This window comes from Macaca nemestrina, chromosome 14, assembly GCF_043159975.1.
Source record: "Macaca nemestrina isolate mMacNem1 chromosome 14, mMacNem.hap1, whole genome shotgun sequence".
Lineage (NCBI taxonomy): Eukaryota > Metazoa > Chordata > Mammalia > Primates > Cercopithecidae > Macaca > Macaca nemestrina.
This window is the reverse complement of record NC_092138.1, coordinates 62916832-62934686: the sequence shown is the minus strand read 5'-3', so window position 1 is coordinate 62934686 and position 17855 is coordinate 62916832. Positions and strand designations below refer to the sequence as shown.

At 42.8% G+C, this 17855-nt stretch overlaps 1 protein-coding gene across 10 annotated transcripts in view; it reads right to left on the bottom strand.

The window, feature by feature from the left end:
- LOC105485665 (nuclear transcription factor, X-box binding 1) overlaps window positions 1-17855 on the bottom strand; it is an 81160-nt gene that overhangs the window by 26658 nt on the left and 36647 nt on the right. For 4 of the 10 annotated variants that reach the window (XM_071077915.1, XM_071077912.1, XM_071077913.1 and 1 more), the window contains exons 10-12: window positions 14033-14151; window positions 10165-10195; window positions 3844-3926 (exon numbers count right to left, since the gene is read on the bottom strand). In XM_071077915.1, coding sequence (XP_070934016.1) covers window positions 3844-3926; window positions 10165-10195; window positions 14033-14151 — 233 coding nt within the window. The remainder of the gene's footprint in view (window positions 1-3843; window positions 3927-10164; window positions 10196-14032; window positions 14152-17855) is intronic. The other 6 variants (XM_024794016.2, XM_011747999.3, XM_011748001.3 and 3 more) reach the window with 3 other exon arrangements.

The window sequence follows — 17855 nt, the reverse complement described above, 5'->3', positions numbered from 1 at the left end:
GTCTTTGTGTGAGAGAGCCAGGGTCTCACTCTGTTGCCCAGGCTGGAGTGTGGTGGTGCGATCTCGGCTCACTGCAACCTCCACCTCCCAGGTTCAAGCAATTCTCCTACCTCAGCTTCCTGAGTAGCTGGGATTACAGGTGCCCACCACAATGTCCAGGTAAGTTTTAAATTTTTAGTAGAGACAGGGTTTCACCATGTTGGCCAGTCTGGTCTGGAACTCCTGACCTCAAGTGATCTGCCTGCCTTGGCCTCCCAAAGTGCTGGGATTACAGGCATGAGCCACCACGTCCAGCCTTAATTTTACATTTAAATCTATTTATTTATTTAGAGACCTGGTTATGAGATGGGCATTTTTGTAGTTTTGGTAGAGATGGGGTTTTACCATGTTGCCAAGGCTGACCTTGAATTCCTTGGATTAAGTGAGATCCACCCACCTCAGCCTCCAAAAGTGGAATTACAGGTGTGAGCCACCATGCCTGGCTGTAAATTTTTTTATAAGAAGAGGAAGTCTTTAAGCCTTCTAACACTAGTTTATAATACTTGCACAATTCATCATTCTTCACTTTAATATATAAATTTTAAAAATAATTATGTATGTTATATACATACATACACATGTATTACCTTGCTATTGGTACTGTGTTATCTTGTTTATGTATATACACACTGATACAGTTTGGCTGTGTCTCCAACCAAATCTTATCTTGAATTCCCACATGTTGTGGGAAAGACCTGGTAGGAGTTAACTAAATCATGGCAGGGGAAGGTCTTTCCCATGCTGTTCTCATGATAGTGAATGAGTCTCCTGAGATCTGATGGCTTTATAAGGCCGAGTTTCCCTGCATAAGCTCTCTCTCTGCCTGTTGCCATCCATATTAAGACGTGACTTGCTCTTCCTTGTCTCTCACCATGATTATGAAGCCTCCCCAGCCACTTGGAACTGTAAGCCCATTAAACCTCTTTCTTTTGTAACTTGCCCAGTCTCGGGTATGTCTTTATCAGCAGTGTGAAAATAGACTAATACAGTAAACTGGTACCAGTAGAGTGGGGTGCTGCTGAAAAGATACCCGAAAATGTGGAAGTGACTTTAGAACTGGGTAACAGGCAGATGATGGAACAGTTTGGAGGGCTCAGAAGAAGACAGGAGAATGTGGGAAAGTTTGGAACTTCTTAGAGACTTGCTGAATGGCTTTGCCCAAAATGCTGATAATGATATGGACAATAATGTCCAGGCTGAGGTGGTCTCAGATGGAGATGAGGAACTTGTTGGGAGCTGGAGCAAAGGTGACTCTTGTTGTTTTATCAAAGAGAGTGGCAACATTTTGCCCCTGCCCTAGAGATCTGTGGAACTTTGAACTTGAGAAAGATGATTAAGAGTATCTGGTGGAAGAACTTTCTAAGTAGCAAAGCATTTAAGAGGTGACTTGGGTGCTGTTAAAGGCATTCAGTTTTAGAAGTGAAACAAAGCATAAAAGTTTGGAAAATTTGCAGCCTGCCAATGTGACAGAAAATCCTATTTTCTGAGAAGAAATTCAAGCTGACTGCAGAAATTTGCATAAGTAATGAGAAGCCAAATGTAAAACCCCAAGACAATAGGGAAAATGTCCCCAAAGCATGTCAGAGGTCTTCATGGCAGCCCCTCCCATGACAGGCCTGGAGGCTCAGGAGGAAAAAATGGTTTTGTAGGCCGGCCCTAGGGTCCCTCTGCTGTATGCAGCCTAGGGACTTAGTGCCCTGCATCCCAGCCACTCCAGCTGTGGCTGAAAGGGCCCAACACAGAGCTTGGGCCATGGCTTCAGAGTGCAAGCACCAAGCCTTGGCAGCTTCCATGTAGTGTTGCGCCTGTGGGTGCACAGAAATCAATAACTGACGCTGGAAACCTCTGCCTAGGTTTCAGAAGATGGATGGAAACACCTGGATGTCCAGGCAGAAGTTTGCTGCAGGGGTGGGGCTGTCACAGAGAACCTCTGCTAGGGCAGTGCCGAAGAGAAATGTGGGGTTGCAGCCCCCACACGGAGTCCCTACTGGGGTACCAGCTAGTGGAGCTGTTAGAAGAGGGTCACTGTCCTCCAGACCCTAGAATGGGAGATGCACTGACAGCTTGCACTGTGTGCCTGGAAAAGTCACAGACACTCAACACCAGCCTGTGAAAGCAGCTGGGAGGGGGCTGTATGCTGCAAAGCCACATGGGCGGAGCCGTCTAAGACCATGGGAACCCACTTCTTGCATCAGCGTGACCTAGATGTAAGACATGGAGTCAAAGGAGAGCATTTTGTAGCTTTAAGATTTGACTGCCCGGCCGGGCGCAGTGGCTCACGCCTGTAATCCCAGCACTTTGCGAGGCCGAGGCAGGTGGATCACGAGGTCAGGAGATCAAGACCATCCTAAGATGGTGAAACCCCGTCTCTACTAAAAATACAAAAAAATTAGCTGGGCGTGGTGGCGGGCGCCTGCAGTCCCAGCTGCTCAGGAGGCTGAGGCAGGAGAATGGTGTGAGCCTGGGAGGCAGAGCTTGCAGTAAGCGGAGATCGCGGAGAGAGCGAGACTCCATCTCAAAAAAAAAAAAAAAAAAAAAAAAAAATTTGACTGCCCCACTGAATTTCGGACTTGCATGGGGCCTGTACCCCTTTGTTTTGGCCAACTTCTCCCATTTGGAATGGCTGTATATACCCAATGCCTGTACCCCTATTGTACCTAGGAAGTAACTAATTTGCTTTTGAATTTACGGGCTCACAGGCAAAGCGACTTGCCTTGTCTTGGATGAGACTTTGGACTGTAGACTTTTGAGTTAATGCTGAAATGGGTTAAGACTTTGGGGGACTGTTGGAAAGGCATGATTGGTTTTGAAATGTGAGGACATGAAATTTGGGAGGGGCCAGGGGCAGAATGATATAGTTTGGCTGTGTCCCCACCCAAATCTCATCTTGACTTCCAATATGTTGTGGGAGGGACCTGGTGGTAGGTAACTGAATCATGGGGGCAGGTCTTTCTCGTGCTGTTCTCGTGATAGTGAATATGTCTCATGAGATTTGATGGCTTTATAAGGCCAAGTTTCCTGGACAAACTCTATTTCTCTGCCTGCTGCTATCCATGTGAGATGTGATTTGCTTCTCCTTACCTTCCACCATGATTGTGAGGCCTCCCCAGCCACTTGGAACTGTAGATCCATTAATCCTCTTTCTTTTGTAATTTGCCTAGTCTTGGGTATGTCTTTATTGGCAGTGTGAAAATGGACTAATACATACATACATATACATACACGTTTATACATACATGTTATGTCATATATTACATATATGTTATCTTGGTTTTTTAATATATAAAAGAGTATATTAGATAACAGAGTACGAATAGCCAGCTAGTGCTTTATTTAGCTCCATAAAAGCAAATATTTTAAATAAACATTTTATTTTTAAAAATCTTTTTTAAAAATGTCATAATAATTTTTCCTACTGACCTGACCTAAGCAGTACATGAAACCTGAAGCCCAAGTTGCTAAGTCCAGTCTGTGTTGGGACAACACACAATCTCCTGCAGAAGACTGTGTGCTCACCTAGGGGTCTTGGGCTCTGGGGTATGAGGCATTCTCTTTCCTCTTTCTCTTCCTCTGTGTTGCTACTAGATGCCACTGGCTGACTTCTTGACCTGGGTGAGACTAAAAAGGCCCAGTCTGTCTCTTTATAGAGAGGTTATGGGGACACTATGAGAGCTCTTTGACTGCTGCTTAGGGGCCCATACCAATGACTTTTAAATCTGGGCTGCATTCTCCACGTGGCTCAGGCTTCCAGAAGCCCAGCCCCTGGATGAATGGAATCTGATTATGCCTAATAAGTCCACTTACCACACAGCATATCTCATTACATTTATGCCGTCCACACAACCGTTTCTTGTTACACCGCTTGTCACACATAAATGTAGCATCTGCTGTGGCCAATTAAAAAGAAAAAAGAAAAACAGGCAAAGGATATGAACATTCATTCCACAAATATTTGAGTGACTATAAGCTAAAAGATTACAATAGTAATAATACAATTGTAATAATGTAAATGCAGTTTTTTTTTTTTTTTTTTGAGATGGAGTCTCTCTCTGTTGCCCAGGCTGGAGTGCAGTGGCATGATCTTGGCTCACCACAATGTCTGCCTCTTGGGTTCAAGTGATTCTTGTGCCTCAACCTCCCAAGTAGCTGGGCTTACAGGTGCCCGCCACCACAGCCGGCTAATTTTTGCATTTTTAGTAGAAGCAGGGCTTCACCATGTTGTCCAAGCTGGTCTTGAACTCCTGATCTCAGGTGATCCGCCTCCCATGGCCTCCCAAAGTGCTGAGATTAAAGGAATGCGCCACTGTGCCTGGCCTTTTTGCTTTCTTTTTTTTTCTTTTTTTTTTTTTTGAGATAGAGTCTCACTCTGTTGCCCAGGCTGGAGTGCAGTGGTGCAGTCTTGGTTCACAGCAACCTCCACCTCCCAGGTTCAAGCGATTCTCCCACCTCAGACTCCCGAGTAGCTGGGATTACAGGTTTGTGCCACCACGCCCGGCTAATTTTTGTATTTTTAGTAGAGACCGGGTTTCGCCATGTTGGCCAGGCTGGTCTCGAACTCCTGACCTCAGGTGATCCACCTGCCTTGGCCTCCCAAAGTGTTGGGATTCCAGGTGTCAGCCACCATGCCAGGCCGTCAGTTTTTTTTTTTTTTTTTAAAGAGACAGGGTGTCTTTCTGTCACCCAGGCTGGAGTGCAGTGGCATTAACATAGCTCACTGTAACCTCGAATTCCTGGGCTCAAATGAGCCTCCCATCTCGGCCTTCCAAATGTTGGGGTTACAGGTGTAAGCCACTCTGCCCAGCTGAAAATGCATATTAAAATATCAATTTTCACCTTTAAAACTGTCTTAAAAAAATAGCAATGGTAGGGCTTAAGATGTGGAGAAAAAGGCACACTCATCTTGGTAGATGGGTGTACAAACTTTTGCAGTCCATGGGGGACTGATTCCAGGACCTCCCTTGGATATCAAAATTCACAGATATTCAAGTCTCTTATACAAAATGGTGTAATATTTGCATATAACCTATGCACACTCTTCTTTATACTTCAAATCTTCTCTAGATTACTTATAACACCAAATACAATGTAAATGCTATCTAGATAGTTATTGTTTAGAAAATGATGAGAAAAAATTTTGTACATGTTCAGTACAGATGTAATTTGTTTACAAATTTGTCTTTGAATATTTTCAATCTATGGTTGGTTGAATCCATGGATATGGAACCCGTGGATGTGTAAGGCTGGCTGCATGTATGTTTCTATCAAAAATTTAAGTGTGGTTGGGCATGGTGGCTCCTGCCTGTAATCCTAGCACTTTGGGAGGCTGAGCCAGGAGGACTGCTCGAGCCCAGGAATTCAAGACCAGCCTGGGCAACACAATGAGACCCTGTCTCTACAAAAACTTGCTCACTGCAACCTCCGCCTCCTGGGTTTAAGCAATTCTCTTGCCTCAGCCTCCCGAGTAGCTGGGATTACAGGTGCCCACCACCTTGCTGGCTAATTTTTTGTAGTTTTAGTAGAGACTGGGTTTCACCTTGGCCAGGCTAGTCTCAAACTCCTGACCTCAAGTGATCTGCCCGCCTTGGCCTCCCAAAGTGCTGGGATTACAGGTTTGAGCCATCGCACCCAGTCCTGCAAAAACTTTTAAAAATTAAGTTTTAAAAACTTAATTAAAAGTTAATTAAGCCATGGGCATGGTGGCGCATGCCTGTGGTCCCAGCTATTTGGGAGGCTGGTGTGAAAGGACCACTGGAGCCCAGGAGATCAAGGTTGTAGTGAGCTGTGATCTGCCACTACACTCCAGTCTAGGCGACAGAGAGAGAACTTGTCTCAAACAATAAATATATTTTAAAAACCAACAATGAAATATCAGAGACATCATATCATGTGGTAGTGATATATCACTTCACTAGGATGGCTATGATTTTAAAAACCCCAAAAATGGCCGGGTGTGGTGGCTCAAGCCTGTAATCCCAGCACTCTGAGAGGCTGAGGCAGGTGGATCATGAGGTTAGGAGTTCGAGACCAGCCTGACCAACATGGTAAAACCCCATCTCTACTAAAAATACAAAAATTAGCCAGGCACGGTGGTGGGCACCTGTAATTCCAGCTACTCGAGAGGCTGAGGCAGCTTAATCACTTGAACCTGGGAGGCGGAGTTTGCAGTGAGCCGAGATTGCACCACAGCACTCCAAGCCTGGGCAACAGAGTGAGACCCCATCTCAAAAAAACAAAAACAAAAACAAAAAAACTCAGAAAATAACAAGTATTGACAAGGATGTGGAGAAAACGAAACCCTCATACATTGCTGGTAGGAATATAAAATGGTGCAGTCACTGTTGAAAACAGAATGGCAGTTTTTCAAAAAAAGTAAACACAAGATTACCATCGGATCCAGCAATTCTACACCTAGGTATATACCCCAAAGAAATGAAAATAGGTATTCAAACAAAAGCACATATACAAATGTTCATAACAGCACTATTCACAATGGCCAAAAAGTTGAAACATGCTAAGTGAAAGAAGTGGGGCACATAAGATTATATATTGTGACTCCATTTAGATGAAGTATAGTAAATCCATACAGATAGAAAGCAGATTAGTGGTTACCCGGGTGAGGGCTGAGTGGGGAGTAAATGCTTAGTTAATACACGGTTTCCTTTCAGGGTGATGAAAATGTTTTTCCCCAGCACTCTAGGAGGCCAACATGGGAGGATCACTTGAGGCCAACCATTCAAGACCAGCCTGGTCAACATAGTGAGAACCTGTCTCTACATATTTTTAAAATAAAATTTTAAAAAAGGCTGGGCACGGTGGCTCATGCCTGTAATCCGAGCACTTTGGGAGGCCAAGGCAGGCAGATTACGTGAGGCCAGGAGTTTGAGACCAGCCTGGGCAACATGATGAAATCCCATCTCTACTAAAAATACAAAAAAATTAGCCTGGCATGGTGGCAGGTGCCTGTAATCCCAGCTACTCAGGAGGCTAAGACAGGAGAATCGCTTGAACCCAGGGGGCGGAGGTTGCAGTGAGCCACGATCGCGCCACTGCACTTCAGCCTGGGCAACAAGAGCAAAACTATGTCTCAAAAAAAAAAAAAAAAAAAGTAAGATAAAATAAAATAAAGGAAAAGAAAAAGAAAAAAGTAAGATAGAGAAAATGTTTTGGAACTAGATTGTGAAAGGACTAAGTGCCACTGAACTGTACATTTAAAATGGTTAATTATATGTTATGTGAATTTCAACTAAAAAAACGTGGGCTAAACACTGAAGCATTTATGGGCGAAATGATATTTGAGATTTGTTTTCAAAGTACTCCAGCATAAATAAAATGTTGGGAAGGGGGATGGATGAAAACAAGAGAGGCAAAATGTTGACAACTGATGATAAGTCATAGGTATGTGGGGATTCATTATACCACTTTCACATATGGCTGAAATTTTGCATCGTAAAGTTATAAAAAGTGGGACAGGACGGTTCCTGCTTATTAGTAATGGGGAAAAACTGGAGACAATCTAAATGACCACCAAAAGGGCCATGGTGAACTATGACATAGTAGACCCATATACAGAATACTCTGCAAGAGCAAGAGTTATGCATGCTGACATGGAAATATGTCTTTGAGATATTAGTGAGGGAAAATAAACTGCAGACAGTATCTTTTTTTTTTTTTTTTTTTGAGACGGAGTCTCGCTCTGTCACCCAGGCTGGAGTGCAGTGGCCGGATCTCAGCTCACTGCAAGCTCCGCCTCCCGGGTTCACGCCATTCTCCTGCCTCAGCCTCCCGAGTAGCTGGGACTACAGGCGCCTGCCACCTCGCCCGGCTAAGTTTTTGTATTTTTAGTAGAGACGGGGTTTCACTGTGTTAGCCAGGATGGTCTCGATCTCCTGACCTCATGATCCGCCCGTCTCGGCCTCCCAAAGTGCTGGGATTACAGGCTTGAGCCACCGCGCCCGGCTGCAGACAGTATCTTTAGCATGAACCTAAATCTAGGGGAAAAACAAAACTATGCTGGCATGTTTATACATCTGTATGAATAGGGAAAAAGACCTGGAACCTTATCTGACAAACTACTAACAGAGGGTAAATTTTCACCTTTTGCTTTATATTCTTTTTTTCTTTAAACTTCATAAGTGTATTAATTTTGTAATTTTTTCAAATTATGTTTTTATTATTTTGTTTTATTGTTTTAGAGATAGGGTCTCGCTCTGTCACCCAGGCTAGAGTGCAATGGCACAATCACAGCTCACTGCAACCTCAAACTCCTGGACTCAAGCAATCCTCTGCCTCAGCCTCCCAAGTATCTAGGACTACAGGCACGTGCCACTATGGCTGGCTAACTCTTAAAATTTTTTTGCAGAGACAGCGTATTGCCCAGGCTGGTCTTGAACTCCTGGCTTTAAGTGATCCCCCAGCCCTGGCCTCCCAAAGCATAAGGATTCAGATGTGAGCCACTGCATCTGGCCCAAATTATGTTTTTCTTGTTTGTTTTTTGATACAGAGTCTCTGTCACCCAGGCTGGAGTGCAATGGCTTGATCTCAGTTCACTGCAACCTCTGTCTCCTGAGTTCAAGTGATTCTCCTGCCTCAGCCTCCTCAGTAGCTGGGATTACAGATGTGCGCCACCACAACTGGCTGATTTTTGTATTTTTAGTAAAGATGGGGTTTCCCCATGTTGGCTAGGCTGGCCTTGAACTCCTGACCTCAGGTGATCCACTCACCATGGCCTCCCAAAGTGCTGGGATTACAGGCATGAGCCACCATGCCTGGACCCAAATTATGTTTTTAATAACCAAACTTTTTTTCCTTGATACAGATGGCACACTGAACCAAAAGTTTAAATACGGTTTTGAGGCAGATATTGCTGGGTACCTCCCAGTCACTCTCCTCTTTCAGGCAAAGACAGCCTTAATTTTGTTCAGAAATTAGAGGCCAGCGTGCTCCTCAGTTCCAGGGGTGGATGTTGTTTAGCTTTACCCATCAGGGTAATTCCGTTCACTTTGCTAGTGACAGGTTTAGGTAGAAGCATTGGACACAAAGTGTACTGAGAACCTTTCAGGACTGTTTTCCTTGCTCTTACATAGGAAGAGAAGATCAACACTCTCCTCATGGATTTTGTTAAGATGTTGTTGGGCAGAGACCCAACGTGTGAAGTTGCAGTAGCTGACATACCCACAAGGAGAAAATCAAGAAAACCACAGAGAAGCCGAATTGAAGTCCTGGAAATCACTGAGCTTAAAATTAACCAATCTCAGACTTGTTCTGCCTCCAGACTTCCTATTAGGTGTGACAGTAAATACCCTTATCGTAAAAGTCACTTTTTCTTGGGTTTGGATACCTGCATCTAGAAGCTTCCTAACCGATACAGCTAGCTTTCTGACTACAATAAGACCTTTTATTTTGCATATCCTTATCTTCCATCACTTTTCCAAAAAGGTTTTAAAGCGGTTTCAACGAGAGTATGTGACGGTCATCAAAACAGGAATTGAGGCCGGGTGCGGTGACTCATGCCTATAGTCCCAGAACTTTGTGAGGCTGAGGCAGGTGGATCACTTGAGGTCAGGAGTTAGAGATCAGCCTGGTCAACATGGTGAAACCCCGTTTCTACCAAAAATACAAAAATCAGCCAGGTGTAGTGGTGCGCACCTATAATCCCAGCTACTTGGGAGGTTGAGGCAGGAGAATCGCTTGAACCTGGGAGGTTGAGGTTGCAGTGAGCCGAGATCGCGCCACTGCGCTCTGGCCTGGGCAACAGAGTGAGACTCCATCTCAAAAGAAAAAAGAAAAAAAAGTTCAAACGATTTTACAGTGAACATCCATATACCCATATCTAGATTCTACCATTAACATACTTTTTCATATATATATATCCATTCTTCTAGCTACCCACTAATTTTCTTTTTTAATGCATTTCAAAGCAAGCTGTAGACATGAGTATACTTAGCTTAAATTTTTCAGCATTTCATCAACAGAATTCAATTTATAATTTTTTCCTATTGAGGTGAAAGTTATACACAAATCTTAAGCAGTCCTTTGCTGAATTTCGACAAATACATAACCCAACTCCCTACCAAAGTGAAGATACCCGCATCCCAAAAATTCCCTCATGCCCCAACCCAGTCATACCTTCACTTTTGAGACTGGTACATGGAAGCTCCTATGGAAAAAGAAAAAGAAACAGTAACTACTTTAGGAATAATTAAAACAATACAACTATAATATAATGCCAAAGGTAACAAGAATATCCCAAATATCCCGTACTTCTCTGATAGTCACTTATTCACCAACTTCACTTGCCATGCCTGGAGTGAGCCTAATCCCTATATGAATGAGCTTTACTCGCGAGAGGACTCCAGGCTTACAGACTTTTCATGAAAATACAATTCTAACAATCTTTGTGGTCTGGTCTCCAAATTCACAGTAGACTAACAATTATAAAATCTGAATAGAAAGAGGGGCTGCTAAGGGTATGCAAAGGAAAGAGAAGTCATTACCTAACAAGGGTACAGACAGAAAAAGCCATAAAAAGCAGACATAAGAATTGAAAACAGGTAACAATCTGTACCATGCAGGGACAAACGGCTCTACACACTTCAGAGCACACCTGACAATACCACCAAACTATAGCAAAGTGAAATAAAGCAGATCTTTGGTTTGGCCTCTGAAGTTTTATTACTGTGGCTTCCATTACATATGAGTGGTCTAAAAGGTCTATCATGTAATTTTGCTGAGGCATGATCCTAAAAAACGTGGGTAGCGACGCTAGTATGTGGGAAACAAGTCAGTCGCTTGGGGTAGAATGAGTCTGGCTAGCTGCCTGGCTTCTACATCTGATTTTGGCTTTGATGTCATTTACAGGTTGCCATGTACTCAGAAATGACAGAAATGAGAAAAATGACTTTAAAAGTCCCCTCCTAGTAAAAATTATCCTGGGGGGGAAAAAAAAAAGCAGCTACTGGAGTTGATAACAGATGTGAAGAGGCCTAAGTAATAACAGGTTCTTGGCTGGAAAATATACATTTCAGATAAAAAAAATGAGGTGCCTGGGACTGGTGATATGAAAAAGTTCCCTATATGCTCTCTACAGATATAAAGCAAAAGTGATTTTATGGGCATTAACTCATGAAACTGGGTTAACGCTCCCATCAGTGAACACTGGATTATACAGAAGAAATGATATGCAGGAGAGGTTATCATCTACAAATGTCAGGAAAGGCAGAACTCTCATAAACTCCTACACATGAATTACCATAAAGACTTAAATATAGCATGCTTTATTAAGACATAGTAAGACACAGCATACATTTATCAGAGTCCCACCAAAGTGATGAAATGAAAATAACCTTTGAAGTTTGAAGAAATAAGTTTTATTTATCTAGAAAACTCACTTCTGTGAAAAAGCCCATTCCATTACAAAAACCATGTCATGAAAAATCCATATTCATGAAAAATCTAGTTAAATAATGAGATGATAATTATCAGTTTTTTTTTTTTTTTTTTTTTTTTTTTGAGACAGAGTCTCACTCTGTCACCCAGGCTGGAGTGTAGTGGTGCAATCTTGGTTCACTGCAAGCTCCGCCTCCTGGGTTCACACCATTCTCCTGCCTCAGGAGTAGCTGGGACTATAGGCGCCCGCCACTGTGCCCGGTTAATTTTTTGTATTTTTAGTAGAGACGGGGTTCACCATGGTCTCGATCTTCTGACCTCGTGATCCGCCCGCCTCAGCCTCCCAAAGCGCTGGGATTACAGGCATAAGCCACCGTGCCCAGCCAATTATCAGCTTTTTGAAGAGATTTTTTTACTTTGTCAAACAGGTTTAGCAGTTTGTATAGACAGTGAGCTCCTCCTGTAATTTAAGGACTTTTACTTGCAAAAATTCAGTTTACACATAGCTTTTCAAGAATACACTCACTGCCATGGAGTCTGCTATTAGAGGGAGTGAGGACAAAGAGTCAATGAGAAGCAAGAAAACGTAGAGATAGAGAGAGGGATTGTGGGAGAATGAAGAAAACTGACAGCAGCCACTTCCAGCTTGTATGTCCCAACCCTGCTTATAATTTTCAGTCACAAAGATCACGAAGAGCATCTCTGGGCATTACTAAATTTATGATTGCCAAATCACAGCATCTCACAGACTTTAATATTATATTTGCAAAGTACAAAGTGGTCCCATACCTGACATTCAAAATGCCTCTACTATCCCATGTATATTGTAATTTCTTTCAGGAAAAAAACCCACACATGATTACACAACTTTTGTAACATGTAAATTACACTAATTTTCCCTTTTTTTCTGAAGCTTTCCGGTTAAACTAGCTTCCCATTTATGGACTATATTCTCAGAATTATCTGCAAGTCAGATGCTGCCAGACCCTGCATTGTGTTTAACAGAACCAACGGTTCAGAATTCTGTCTCCACCCTGGCTTGTACTCTACTGGGACAAACATTGATAGACACTGAAATGACCAGGTAGGTCAAAGAGCAGGATAAATCAACACTCAGTGTGTTCTCCAAGTTGAATCACCTGAAGACTTTTGATAACATAAAGTCTGATAAAAACTATCCAAGGCAGGCTGGGTGCAGTGGCTCACATCTGCAATCCCAGCATTTTGGGTGGCTGAGGTGGTATATTACTTGAGGTCAGGAGTTCAAGACCAGTCTGGCCAACATGGTGAAACCCCATCTCTACTAAAAATACAAAAATTAGCCACGTGTGGTGGCGTGCACCTGTAATCCCAGCATTTTGGGAGGCTGAGACAGGAGGATGACTTGAGGTCAGGAGTTTGAGACCAGCCTGACCAACACGGCAAAACCCCGTCTCTACTAAAAATACAAAAATTAGCTGGGTATGGTGGAGTGCACCTGTAATTCCAACTCCTCCAGAGGCTAAGGCATAAGAATCACTCGAACCTGGGAGGTGGAGGCTGCAGTGAGCCGAGACTGCGCCTTTGCACTTCATCCTGGGTGATGGAGTGAGACTGTGTCTCAAAATAAATAAATAAACAAAATTTTAAAAAAAGAAAAATAAAAACTATCCAGGCTTTCACCAGAAAGTAGAAACTGATAAAACAGTTGTACAAAACAGTTGTACAGTGAAGAATTAAACCTTACTCAAAGAGAGTCTGGCCTTTGCACTTGGCTTCTGAGAGGTACTCTCTAAGCCTAGTGGAATGCCATGTCTGATAGAAGTGTCATTGTTTGCCTGGAGTCTTGAGTCACTGGATAGTCCAATTATGTGATTTAGGAGCAGGCTGGCCACACTGGACAGTTTTAGGGCAGGGGCTTTGGGTCACATGGTATCAGTAGACCTCTGGAGACACTGGAGACTGAGATTAGCCACATGGGCAGTCAACTATGACTGCACAATAGAACACCAATAAAAACTGAACACACAAGCTTGGGTGAACTTTCCTGGCTGGCAATACTCCATGTACACTGTCACACACTGACGCAGAGAGAGTAATACTTTCCTGACTCCACAGGGAAAGGACAAATGAAGTTCCACCTTTGGTACTTTTTTGGACTCTGCTCTACATACTTCTTCCCTTGGCTGATTTAATTTGTATCCTTTTCCTTGTAATAAAACTGTAACCTCCTTGTAGTAAACCTCTAACCATAAGTGTAACCATCAGCAAGTTCAGTGAGTCCTTTTTATCAAATTATCAAGCCTTTCAAGTGGTCTTAGGGACCACTGAACTTTCAATTGGTATCAAAAGTTGGTATCACAAGTGGGTGGTCACATGGACTGTTTCCTCTAACTTCTTAGTTGGCTGACTCCTTGCAACAGTGCTATTGTTCCTCTTTTCAGGCTATCATACCTGTATTTGGTAGAGTGATCTATTTGCCTTATCCCACTGTTGGCCTCTGGACCTTGAGTGCCACAACCACTTCCCCTACCTATCCTACTGAGGTTATTTTGATTCCTCCCCTCCCATAACCACCATTTTAAAGAAAACATTGATGGCAACAACTCGAGCATTGTTTAGGATTTACCTTTGTTCTGAAAGAGCATCTGCAGGAAATAACTGATGTGCGAGAGCATGGTCCACAGTCTCCTTCATGGCAGAGCTTTTCACAGGTATGAATGAAATCTTTAATAAAAACGAAAAGAGCTGGAAATGAAAATTGCAACTACTCATTTCCATACTCCCAAATTTGCTAGCCACACTGGTCTTCCCCTCCATGCCCTGCAACTCCAGAATGAGAGTTGAGGGAAGGATGCAGTCAATGCTTCTTCCCTATCTTCCGTTCATCTGGCAGACTGGGCCTTTTCTGACAATTTCAGGGCCTAGCATTAGATACTGGAATATGCTTTAAAGTACACGATGTTTTGCCTAAGTCAAAAAAAGGCCAGGTGTGGTGGCTCATGCCTATAATTCCACCACTTTGAGAGGCCGAGGTGGGAGGATCGCTTGACCCCAGGAGTTCGAGATCAGCCTGGGAACATGGTGAAACCCTGTGCCTACCAAAAAAAAAAAAAGCACAAAAACAAGAAATTTGCCAGAGGTGGTGATACAGGCCTACAGTCCCAGCTACTCTGGAGTCTAAGGTGGGAGAATCTCCTGAGCATGGGAGGTTGAGGCTGCAGTGAATTGTGATCGCACCACTGCACTCCAGTCTAGGTGACAGAGCAAGATCCTGTTTCAAAACAAAACAAAAATGAAGAATAAATCTTCTTTTTCCTCAGGCCCCACATCTCCAGTGTAGACTTGAATCTCCTTAAAATTGTAGCCATGGATGACTTTAGTGGAATGCTCTCGACTCTGAAAGTCATCTGGGGATTATAAATAATCAGAAGCCATGATCCACAGTCTCACTGACTTGAGCTCTGTGAATATCTGGTGGTGCCTGCATCCATGACTAGGTTTAAGACAAGTCCTGTTTCCAGGACCCTATGGGGATCACCTGGAGTCTCTTACGGCTACTGTTTACATGGTGTACTTTTTCTATTCTTTAACTTTCAGCCTCATTGTATCTTTGACTATAAAGATTGTCTCCAGGGCCTGGTGTGGTGGCTCACGCCTGTAATCCCAGCACTTTGGGAGGTCAAGGCGGGCAGATCACAAGGTCAGGAGTTTGAGACCAGCCTGACCAACATGGTGAAACCTTGTCTCTACTAAAAATACAAAAAAATTAGCCAGGCATGGTGGCACCTGCCTGTAATCCCAGCGACTCAGGAGGCTGAGGCAGAAGAATCACTTGAACCTGGGAGGTGGAGGTTGCAGTGAGTCAAGCTCACGCCACTGCACTCCAGCCTGGGCAACAGAGCAAGACTCTAGAGAGCATACAGTCGGATCTTGTTTTTTAAATCCAGTCTAAAAATTTTCTGCTTTTGGCTGGGTACAGTGGCTCATGCCTGTAATCCTAGCACTTTGAGAGGCCAAGGTGGGAGGACTGCTTGAGCCCAGGAGTTTGAGATCAGCCTGGGAAATAGAGTGAGATTCCATCTCTATAAAAAATAGATAAATCAAAACTCAAAAATCTCTGCTTTTGCTTAATTCATTCACATTTAATGTTACTCGGATAGCTGGACTTATGTCTGTGATTTTTAGTTTTCTATAAGTCTCATGTCTTTTTTGTTATTCTAATACTCCTTTCCTATTTTCTTTTGCATTTTGTCAATATTTTCTATAGTGTAATTCCTTTAATTATATTTTTCACTACATCTTTTGAGTTATTTTCTTAATGGTCCCCCTGGGGCTTACCATATACATCTCATCAGAACTACTTCAGATTGATACTAACTCCCATAAGATATAGAAAGTTTACCCTTACCCAGCTCTATCCTTCTCCCCTTTTGTGCAATTATTGTTATATGTATCACATCTATATGCTATAAACCCAATACTGCTTTGTCATAACTTTATATAATGTTGTATCTATTAAAGCTGAGAAAGAGAACAAATAGACATATTTACAGCTTTATTTATTTATTTTTGGAGACAGGGTCTCACTCTTGTCACTCAAGCTGGAAGGCAGTGGCATGATCATAGCTGACTGCAGTCTTGAACTCTTGGCCTCAAGTGATCCTCCCGCTTTAGCCTCTCGAGTAGGTAAGACTATAGGCACATACCATCATGTCTGAGTAATTTAAAAAAATTCTTTTAGGGATTGAATCTCACTATGTCGCCCAGGCTGGTCTTGAACTCCTAGCCTCAAGTGATCCTCCCACCTCAGCTTCCTGAGTAGCTGGGATTACAGGTGGGAGCTACTGTGCCTAGCCATTTTTTTTTTTTTTTTTTTTTTTTTTTAAAGACAGAGGCTTGCTCTGTTGCCTGGGCTAGAGTGCAGTGGCACGATCTTGGCTCACTGCAGTCTCTGCCTCCTGAATTCAAACGATTTTTGTGCCTCAGCCTCCCGAGTAGCTGGGATCACAGGCATGTGCCACCACACCAGGCTAATTTTTGTATTTTTAGTAGAAACGGAGTTTCACCATGTTGGTCAGGCTGGTCTCGAACTCCTGATATCAAGTGATCTGCCCACCTTGGCCTCCCACTGGGATTACAGGTGTGAGTCACTGTGCCTAGCCCTACTTTTTAAAAAAAATTTACCACTTATGGCTTTCCTCATTTGTTCCTGTAGGTTTGAGTTGTGATCTGGTATCATTTTCTTATTCTAACACAACTTTGATTTCATCTATCTCCTTTATGCTATAATTATCAAATATACTTCTACAGGTTATAGGCCTAAAAATATAATTATATACATATTATTTTACACAGTTGTTTTTTAAATCAGTTGAGAAGAAATACACATTTATACTGCCTTTTATAACTACATATCATCTTTACTAGTGCTCTTTGTTTTTTCATGTGGATTTGAAACTCTATTTGCGTTTACTTGCTTTTAGCCTGAAGAATTTCCTTTAGTACTTATTGTAAGGCAAGTCTGCCTGTTAGCAATAACTTTTGTTTTTATCTTTATTTTCTAAAGTTAGTTACATGAGATGTAAGATTCCTGGTTGCCAGTTTTCTTTTTCTTTTTTTGAGACGGAGTCGCTCTCTCTGTTGCCCAGGCTGTAGTTCGGTGGTGTGATCTCAGCTCACTGCAAGCTATGCCTCCCGGGATCACGCCATTCTCCTGCCTCAGCCTCCTGAGTAGCTGGGACTACAGGCGCCCGCCACCATGCCCAGCTAATTTTTTGTATTTTTTAGTAGAGACGGGGTTTCACTGTGTTAGCCAGAATGGTCTCGATATCCTGACCTCGTGATCTGCCCGCCTTGGACTCCCAAAGTGCTGGGATTACAGGTGTGAGCCACCGCGCCCGGCCAGTTGCCAGTTTTCTTTCAGCACTTTGAGTATGTCATCCTACTGCCTTCTGGTTGTTACATGTTCTCCATTGTTTCTGACGAGAAGTCCACTGTTAAGCTTACAGAGGTTCCCTTGTATGTGATAAGTCATTTTTCTCTTGTTGCTTTCAAGACTTTCTCCTTATGATTAACTTTTAGCATTTTTATTATGTGTCTAGGTGTGGATCTCTTTCCTACCTGGAGTTTACTGAGTTTCTTGGATGTGTAGTGTTTTTCAATAAATTTGAAAGTTTTTATCAATAAATTTGAAAGTTTTTATCTATTGTTTCATCAAATATTTTTCTGCTTCTACTCTCCTCCTCATATTCCCATTACATGTACACTGATACAGTTAAACACGTCCCACATTTCTGAGGCTCTGTTCATTTCTCTTTATTATATTTTCTCTCTGTCCCTTGGGTTATATAATCTTTCTTTTTTTTTCTTTTTTTCTTTTTTGAGATGGAGTCTCACTCTGTCACTCAGGCTGGAGTGCAGTGGCGCAATCTCAGCTCACTGCAAGCTCC